The sequence below is a fragment of the Megalobrama amblycephala genome, linkage group LG3, assembly GCF_018812025.1.
Source record: "Megalobrama amblycephala isolate DHTTF-2021 linkage group LG3, ASM1881202v1, whole genome shotgun sequence".
Taxonomy (NCBI): domain Eukaryota; kingdom Metazoa; phylum Chordata; class Actinopteri; order Cypriniformes; family Xenocyprididae; genus Megalobrama; species Megalobrama amblycephala.
In genome coordinates this window covers 46073449-46082930 of record NC_063046.1, presented here as the reverse complement: position 1 = coordinate 46082930, position 9482 = coordinate 46073449, and the positions used below count along the sequence as shown (strand labels likewise).

The window sequence follows — 9482 nt, the reverse complement described above, 5'->3', positions numbered from 1 at the left end:
AACCAAAAAGCAAACAGCGGCGAGGCTCCAGTGCAGAGACAGACACTGCACACACTGTAATGGGTGAGTGCGTGTTTCAGATATTTGGTCAACCACCCGACGAATGCATCTACGAAATCCTCCGGTTGTGACATTTCTACGTACAAAGAAGCGAATCCTGTACGTTAAAATAACACAACACAGGTATGGATGAAGCGGAGTCCAAAGAGTCGGTGCACAAAGCTGAGCAGACAGAATCTCGCTCATTAATAATAAAAGCTGAGGAAGAGGAGGCGACACCGCAGCGGGGACACTTGGGGGATCTCTCAGCAGGTAAATGTTGTGTTAAGCATTGAAGTTTGACCACTAGATCGACGGCTCTATGTTTTGAAGCGTTAAAACCCGTGACGAACAATAGCACGCAACGGCATGGCCCCTAATCTTTCGGGCTCCACTATAAACAAAGGCTAAATAACCATGCTGCATGTAGACGCGATGCGCTGGCGCCATCTAGCGGAAATAAAGCGCTACCGCAGCCATGCCGCCGCCCCCTTGTTGTGCTCAAAATGGGCCCGAAATGACACATTTTCACTTAATATAAATTGAAAATGTATTTAAAATGATTAAATAATTATTATAAAATGATGCTAAATTATTTTTCGCTTTAATATTCGTCTGAAATGTAAAAAAAAAAAAAAGATCATTTGAATGATTTCAGCAACAGACTAATGGTAAAATTAAAATATTATTACTATTATTATTGTTGTTATTAGTAATAATAAAAACAGAAATAATAATAATGCTTTGAATATATGCTGACAGATTATTTACAGGCTTATGCACAAAATTGGCTTTAATATTGACTTAATATTCATCATGACAACAAGTCATTTTAAAAAAAAAATATATATATATTTGTCTGGAATACAAATTAATTTGCATATTTTCCTATAAATAACTACTAATTTTGGTATTTCAGCCTATCAGCAATAATGTTACATTTAAAATACTACTACTTGTATATAAAAAAATTATAATAATTTACATATGTGCTGACAGATTTTTAATATATTTATATATTTAAATATACATTTTATATTCATCATGGCATAAATTTTAATAATTGTACTAAATACTACATGCAAGTACAATAATTTGTATATTTTACAATATAAAATAAAAAAAAAATATATATATATTTATTGCATATTTGTCATTAAAGTTACTTTATTGTTTCCCTTCAGTTACATTTGAGAATGCCTTTCAGCCTATCAGCAACAGTCCTATATATATATATATATATATATATATATATATATATATATATATATATATATATATATATATACAGTCCTATTTAAATTTTTATATATATATATATACATTTTCCCATGATCATATTTGATATTACCTTACAGTTCATCAGTGACACACTCTTTTTGCATCCTCCCCAGGTCAAGAGGACGTGACCAATGGTCTCACATCTCATGATAGCCAGGAAGTTCCAGTCACCTCTGTTTGCTCCCCAGGCACCAGTTACTGGTGTGTCACTGAAAACACAGATTCCCCTTTCCTTCTGTCCCCAATCCCAGGACCATCTACGCAGGAACCCCCTCCATTTAAGCTCGCTCCTGGCCGAGACCACCGGCGCTATTACCATGAGTACTGGCGCAGCGAGTACCTCATGGACTTCGACCCACAGAGACAAGGGATGATCTGCATGGTGTGTGGCAGTTCGCTGGCAACCTTGAAGTTAAGCACCATTAAGAGGCACATCAAACAGAGGCATCCGTACTCCCTGCTGTGGACCGAGTCAGATAAGGATGTGATCAGGTCAGGATGGGAGAGTCATTTGGGTCGGGACAACAGCCAGAGGCCGTTATGCCCCGATCCAGATGTTCCTCCAGAATCAGAGGAGATTTTGGATGTCGACAGGCACTCCACAGGTCTGTGTTTGTATTTCTTTGTGCTTTTGTATGTATTTGAGAAGTCTGAATCACATGAAACCTGACAAAGCATGTCTTAAGGTTCAACTGAATCAATAACAATAAACAATAATTGATTTATTAATAATAATAATATATAATAATAAAATAATTTTGCTCAAAGACAATTAAACCTTTACTAGAAACATTATTTCCATAAAATTATTTTCAACTAAGCACATTTACTTCTAAACATCAGTATCATGACTCATACAATGCAGTATTATTTTAGAATAACTGAGAAACTATTAGTTTTTATTAACATTTTGAATTAGTTTTTATTTTTATATTTTCCAGTTTGATTTAAAATTTATTTCAAATTAAATGAATTAATTTTTTTGTATGTTTTTTTTTTATTAGTTCAATTTTTATTTCAGTTTTAATTTTAGTACATTTGTACATTTTATTTTATTTCAGGTAACAATTTTTTTATGGTTTTGGTTTTAGTTAACTATAGTAACCCTAATACAATGCATTTAAAATATAATATAATATATTAGAATATAATATATTATAATATATTAGAAACAATCATAAATAATATGAGAAAAAAAATAAAAATAAAAATAAATAAATAAATATATATATATATACACAGGGTAAAAATGTTTTGCCTTGGATGTATGCTGATATTTTATTTTAATTTATTTAAATACAAATAATTTTGTACGGGCAGGATAATTTTCATTTCTGTGACGAGAATTTAATGAATGTGATTGAATGTCACAATGCAAAAACCTGAAGCTCAAAATGCAACTTAAGCAAAAATACTTTTGAAAATGAGTAAACATTTCTTTTCTTTTTTAAATTTATTTCATAACATTTAATATAGATTAATTTATTTTATTATTACTATTGTTTCATCTCTTTTTGAGATGTTTTCTTTTTTATTGTATTTTATTGTAAGTGTGAGAAAGGCATTTTATAAATAAAAATTATATTTTATTATTATTATTTTTGTTATTATACTTTTAAGACCTTCCTTCTTCATGTTATTCTAGGCAAGCCTGGTGGTGCCATCTCTCCAATTCTTCAGACCCAGTCTGGGTTTAGCAGGGTCACGCCATCCCCTCCAGCCTCCTCGGTCCAGGAGCTCCCAGGCCCCACGGCTCAGGTGATGGAGCGATACCTAAACGACTCTCTGCATGCCTGGTTCCGTCAGGAGTTCCTGATGGAATACCAGGCCGAGGAGGGCCGTCTAGTATGCATGGTATGCAGCTGTCTGTTGCCTTCGCTGCACCTGGATCACATCAAAAGTCACATGCTGGATCTGCACCCGAACTCTTTGCTGTACAGCGCTGAGGAAAAGCACTCCATCCTGCAGACCTGGGCCAAGATGCATGGTGAGGCTAAGAGACAAAACAAAACAGACAAATTTATAGAATTTAAAAAGAGTATAATTGTAAATAAGTTAAATATAGCCCTAAAATGTCATGGATTAAAGGGTTAGTTCACCCAAAATTAATTTATCTCACCCTCATGTCGCTCCACACCCGTAAGACCTTCGTTCATCTTCGTTTCATTTTTGATGAAATCCGATGGCTCATCGAGGCCTCTATTGCCAGCAAAGTCACTGAACCTCTCAAGATCCAGAAAGCTTCTAAAGACAAATTTAAAACAGTTCATGTGACTAAAGTGGCTCTACCTTAATATTATAAAGCGACGATGTGGCGACCAGGGCGGGCGAGAGCCGTGAGGGAACGGCGCGAGGCCGGTGGCGCGAGTGTTAATGAGCTTCACCTGGGAGGCGCACCGGCCTTGAGTCCCTCACGGAGGAGCTCCGGGAGCATAAAAGGAGGAGCGACTACAGTGAAGGACGAGAGAGGACCAGGCCTGGACTTTATGTTATGTTTTATTATGTTTGTGTGGCCGGCAGACGTCCGCGAGGGTCTGCCGGCATTACTTTCGTTTTGTTTGTTTATTTTGGAGATTAAACTTTTGTTGAACGTTCGCCGGTTCCCGCCTCCTTCTTCCCACATCTGACCTCGTTACAGACGAGAATACTTTTTGTGTGCCAAAAAAACAAAATAATGACTTTTCAATAATATCTAGTGCTGGCTAATTTCAAAACACTGCTTCGAAGCTTTACAAATCGTTTGTTTTGAATCAGAGGTTCGGATTGTGTAAACCAAGCCTCCTGAAATCAAGTGACTTTGCTGCTCCGAACCACTGACTGGTATCCTGTCTGGATCTTGAGAGGTTCAGTGACATTGCTGACAATGGAGGCCTCACTGAGCCATCGGATTTCATCAAAAATATCTTAATTTGTGTTCTGAAGATGAACAAAGGTCTTACAGGTGTAGAACGACATGAGGGTGAGTAATACATTACAGAATGTTAATTTTTGGGTGAACTAACCCTTTAATTGGATACACAAGGTGTTTAACTATAAAATCCAATTAAATAGAGGACCAGATAAATGTGATATATTATATTATATTATATTATATTATATTATATTATATTATATTATATTATATTATATTATATTATATTATATTATATTATAGATATTGAATAAAAAATTGATTAAAGAGAATAATATATAAAAAGAGAGCTTTACCTTTTATTGCTGCTGTTCTCACAAGGTTAAAAACTGAGATCCTTTGGTGCAAAAAGGTAATATCTATAAATGTTTTATTAAAGTCTTTAACAAAGGTGCAATTGCTTCCAAATATTATGTTTTAACCCTGGTAAAAAGCAAAACAAAATAAAGTTTGAGGAGTCTGTCAGATATTCTACATGCTTCTGTGAAATCTGTGTAATTGAAAATATCTTGTCAACCTAAATACATGTCTTTTTGCATTTCTTGCTTTTGTCATGCAGAATCGCACTCTTTACAACCTCAAATCAAATTGGAACCACTTACCAAAGAAATAAACTTAGATGGTTCAGCCTCCTTTTTCCCTCTGAACGTGGATCCCATTCAGGGAAACTTGGGGAGTTACACAAAAGGAGATGAGAATCCACCAGACACTGGCCAGAGACCCCAGTCTTTACCTTATTATCCCCGAAAGAGAAGACTGAAATACGGGAGCCCCTGGCGTCTCCGCCTGGATTATTTGGTGGCATACGGTCCTCCGGATAACCCGCTCTGCTACTGTATGGTTTGTTCTGAACACCTGCCTGTGCCGAGGGTCAGCAACTTCCGCAAGCACATCCAGGAGTGCCATCCGGAGACAAGCGGCCTCAGCAGAAGTGAAAGAGATGCTGTGGTCAGTGCCTGGACGAGGGAGGAGACTATTGACACAGCCACACTGAAAGGGGATGGTAAGCACAAACAACATCAGATATAGAGAAAAATAGATTTAGAGATATAGAGACCAGAAACAAACTATCAGTGTAAATAACATATTGACCATTTTGTATTAAAAGAAAATTCATATAAAAAAAATAAACATCAGAGGTTAGAACCAATTAAGTTCTTAAACATCAATTTTGTCTTTGTCTCCCATTAAAAAATCTTTAAAGTAAGATTAATTTATCTGAGAAAAAAGTTATTCTCTGAAAACAAAAGGATATTTAGCTTCTGAGGTAAATTTATCTTGTTTTAAGATTGTAGAAATATTCCAGATGTTGGCCTATTGATCATGATAATATGTTCATCAATGTCCTTTAAATTACATATTCTATATCGCATTATATTTCATAGTGTTTTCAGTTAGCCTTTGCTTAGCAAGCTAACAGCTTGAAAGCTAAAGATTATTTAGCATCTCTGGTAGATTTATCTTGTTTTAAGCATGTAAATATATATCTAATGTACTTAATCATGAAAGTATGATCATTAATGTCTTTTAAATGACATACTACATTATATTCCAGAAGCTAAAAATAGTAATTTATCTTGTGCTTTTTATTTAGCATTTGCTTAGCAAGCTAATTGCTTGTAAACTAAAGATTATTTAGCTTCACAGAAACATTTATCTTGTTTTAAGATTATAAATATATTCAAGATGTATTTAATCTTGAAAATGTTCATAAATGTACTTTAAATTACATATTACACTGAAAATAGTCAGACATTTCTCTTTCCTTGTGTTTTCAGTTAGCCTTTGCTTAGGAAGCTAACAGCTGAGCCTATTGACTAGCGTAGCGTTAACTGGTTAAGAAAAGTGTAAACTTTTGCTTATGGTTCAGATATCAGTATCTTACAGTTTATGAGTGAACTTTTGCATTGTTGATAGGAAATCAAGTCAATAATGTTTATCTTTTTCTTTTGTTTGGCACTGAAGACCCACAAAGTGGCCCTGTCACTACAAACACAGCAGCTGACAAGCAGGTGTCGCCTGTTAAAACCACAGAGCAAAGAGGTGAAACAGAAGACAATAATAGCACAAATATCACACCATCAACACAGACGACTGGGCGGCACAGGCACTACCCGGGGAAGGACCAGCGGCGCAATTACCAAGCCCGCTGGAAGATGGACTTCCTGATGGATTACGACTGCAGTAGGCATGGATTAATCTGCATGGTGTGTGGCGCTACGCTTGCCACGTTAAAGGTCAGCACTATCAAGAGACACATCCTACAAGTGCACCCTCACTCGCTGGACTACAGCCCAGAAGAGAGGCAGCTGGCCTTGCTTTGCTACAACCAGATCTCTGCGCACTTTCATTCGGAGGACTGTTTTTCAGGTTCCAACCACGGCCATAAAGAAAATGCTAATAGTAATGCTTACGTTAATGCAGAATGCACTTCGAGCCAGAGCACTTAATTGAAAGAGAACGTGTAGGGATGAGTTTTTGACATCCTGTTTTTTTGTTTTCCTTTACTCAGGAAGTTTGCTGTGGGGTTAAACCAATTTTTTTTAAAGGATGTGACATTGTTGGAGAATAATTGTACTTTTTGTCTCCAACAAAGTGAATAAAAACATCTGAAATGTTTGATATGTTTAAAAAGAATATTTATGCTTGAATCACTTTTGAACGTGAAACCAGAAGCCGTGAGTGTCATCGAGAATTTATGTAATTCCCAAAAGACGATTTTACTGAACTCATATTTTGTTTTCTGTGGATTAGCACTCTTAAATGCATTTGTACATTCATTGCTGTTTTGTAGACTGTGGCAGGACTGTTATTGATTCAGCGTGCTTGACATTTTGCATGACGTCACACATTACAGTGGTCAATATTATTTTACTCACAGCACTTAAAATGTGTGCTTGGTACAATTTTTGGGACTGTTACTAAGCAAACACAGTTGGAGAAAAAAATCCACCATTTCACTTACCATTTTGTCAATCACATTTTGCCATTTTGAAAGAAAAAGCATAAATATAATATATGATTTATAATGTTAATGTTAATGTTATATAATACTGGTTCAGTTCACCAAAAAGATATATTGAAATAAAAATCTTACGGACTTTCAGTCCGGTTTCTTCTAAATCAGATCCTTGTCTCAGGGAGGGGGTTTTATTCATTAGTAATTTTCTGTTACATGCTTCTGCATTTATGAATCATGGTCATTTTGAATATTGAATTTAATCATAATGGTGCAATTAAATTCAAAATGAATCCATGCTGAATGGGCAGATAATGCATGCTTTAATCTCTAATCATTAACACTTCCTGATTGCATTTATATAAAGATATAATATACAGCATGAATTGGATCATTAACAAATGATTTGTTACTCATCACATAGAAATGTTGGACGCTCACATGTCTATGACAAACAGTCATAAATGTTCAGTTCTCTCTTTAACCATGTACAGAGTGAACTGAAACTCATGTATCAGCATCTTCAAGGGGTTGACATCACATGAGGACAACCCCTTCTTTTAATGCAATTTTTCTTGATCAAATGCATTTTAGAAGCACTTTTACAGTTTGAAGCGTCCCTAACATCTTTATATGGAGATTCCTGAAAAATGACACTCTCTCAGGGTTACCACATTGTTTAGGAGTAACATCAAGAATTACACACAAGTTGTGTACACATGGGCCCGGTTTCACAGACAGGGTTTAGATTAAGCCTTAGTTCAATTAGGGTATTTAAGTAGCTTTTATAAACATACCCTAGAAAAAAAAAAAAAAAAAACATTACTGGTGTGCATCTTGAGACAAAACAATGGCTCTGACATATTTTAAGATATTTCTGTACAAGTTGCTTTCAGTTAAAACAGCTCAAAAATGCATTTTAGTCTGGGACTAGCTTAAGCCTGGTCTGTGAAACTGGGGGATTGTGTACTACATTCATCACATGTATTTGATGTATATATATACACTTATTGAGTTAACAGCCATTTAAACATTCCTTTTGAGTTTCTCTTGTATAATTCACTGCAACACCAATAAATAATAAAAAATAATGTTCAATCTATTTGATATGGAAAGCCTAGTTCTTTAAATTATTAATTGTAAAAAAAAAATACATTTTTAATATTCCTCTTACAAGCGATAAATTCAGATGCAATTCTATTTGCACAAATGTAACTTTTAAACTATTTAAATCATGTTGTTCTCTTACCGTAAGAAAACAAATGTTTAGAAAGTAGAAAGTTAGAAAGTTAGTTCAATAGAAAGTTCAAAATACAAAATAATCTTTGTCTTTACTCTTTGCTGTCACTTTTGATCAATTTAATGGATTCTTACTGAGTATTAATTTCTTTAAAGGGGTCATATAATGGTACTTTTACAAGATGTAAAATAAGTCTCTGATGTCCCCAGAGTGTGTATGTGAAGTTTTAGCTCAAAATACATTTAATTCGTTTTTTTTTAATATCACTTTTTGAGGGTGAGCAAAAACGTTCCATTTTTGTGTCCCTTTAAATGCAAATGAGCTGCTGCTCCCAAGAAGAGGGCGGAGTTTCAAGAGCTTGCGTTAGCAGCGCTGATTACCTCACACAGACTCACTGAAATTGTCAGAAACTGTTCAGCCTTTTATGTTCAAAATGGAGTCAGACGATGATGGAGAGACTCAAGAAGAAGTGACATGATGTAGAATGCAACAGGACGTTTCTGAATGGTTAGTTGATTAATTTATGTAGCTGATGTGAAGTTAACTATCTTAAAGACGTTGGTTAGCATCTTCTGTCATCAGAGTCTATAAATCGCTCGTGTGGAAACTGTTGTAAGATCCTACAGAGCCAGAGAATACATGCTGCATGAAGATGGAACAGATATAGTTGAATTACGGTTATAACTTATGTTGTCATCTTGCTTTTATGACATGCTATTGCATTTGTGTTACCTAACGTTACTGTATTGCAAGAACAGGGCCTCACCCCCTTTGTTGCGTGTTCTTGAGGGCAGTTTGTGCAAATTTTAGTTTAGTGATGTCACCAACGCGGGAAGAAGCTCGTTGTAGTCCTTAAAAAGCGCATTCTTTATATATATATAAAAAAAAAAAAAAAAAAAAAAAAAAAAAAAATCTCACTTTGCATTGAACTTTTGAGCGTCGTAACTTTGCAGATATTGTTTATGCTCAAACAGCAACATTACACACTAACCAAAGCTAAAAAAGTTAAATCATAATCAACCACCCCTTTAAGATTTTATATATATATATAT

At 35.0% G+C, this 9482-nt stretch overlaps 1 protein-coding gene across 1 annotated transcript; it reads left to right on the top strand.

Annotated features, from left to right (window-relative positions):
- The first annotated feature begins 183 nt into the window (after positions 1-183).
- Positions 184-6851, top strand: zfta (zinc finger translocation associated). Its single transcript, XM_048185668.1, has 5 exons — positions 184-312; positions 1434-1925; positions 2966-3307; positions 4791-5234; positions 6197-6851. The coding sequence occupies exons 1-5, from the start codon at positions 186-188 to the stop codon at positions 6679-6681; spliced, it is 1890 nt and encodes a 629-aa protein (XP_048041625.1). The 5' UTR covers positions 184-185; the 3' UTR covers positions 6682-6851.
- The last annotated feature ends 2631 nt before the right edge of the window (positions 6852-9482 follow it).

Coding starts and splice junctions, on each gene's coding strand:
- zfta (XM_048185668.1), top strand. CDS start 186: ATGGATGAAGCGGAGTCCAAAGAGTCGGTGCACAAAGCTGAGCAGACA. Junction 313..1,433: donor CTTGGGGGATCTCTCAGCAG/GTAAATGTTGTG, acceptor CATCCTCCCCAG/GTCAAGAGGACGTGACCAAT. Junction 5,235..6,196: donor AGCCACACTGAAAGGGGATG/GTAAGCACAAAC, acceptor TTGGCACTGAAG/ACCCACAAAGTGGCCCTGTC.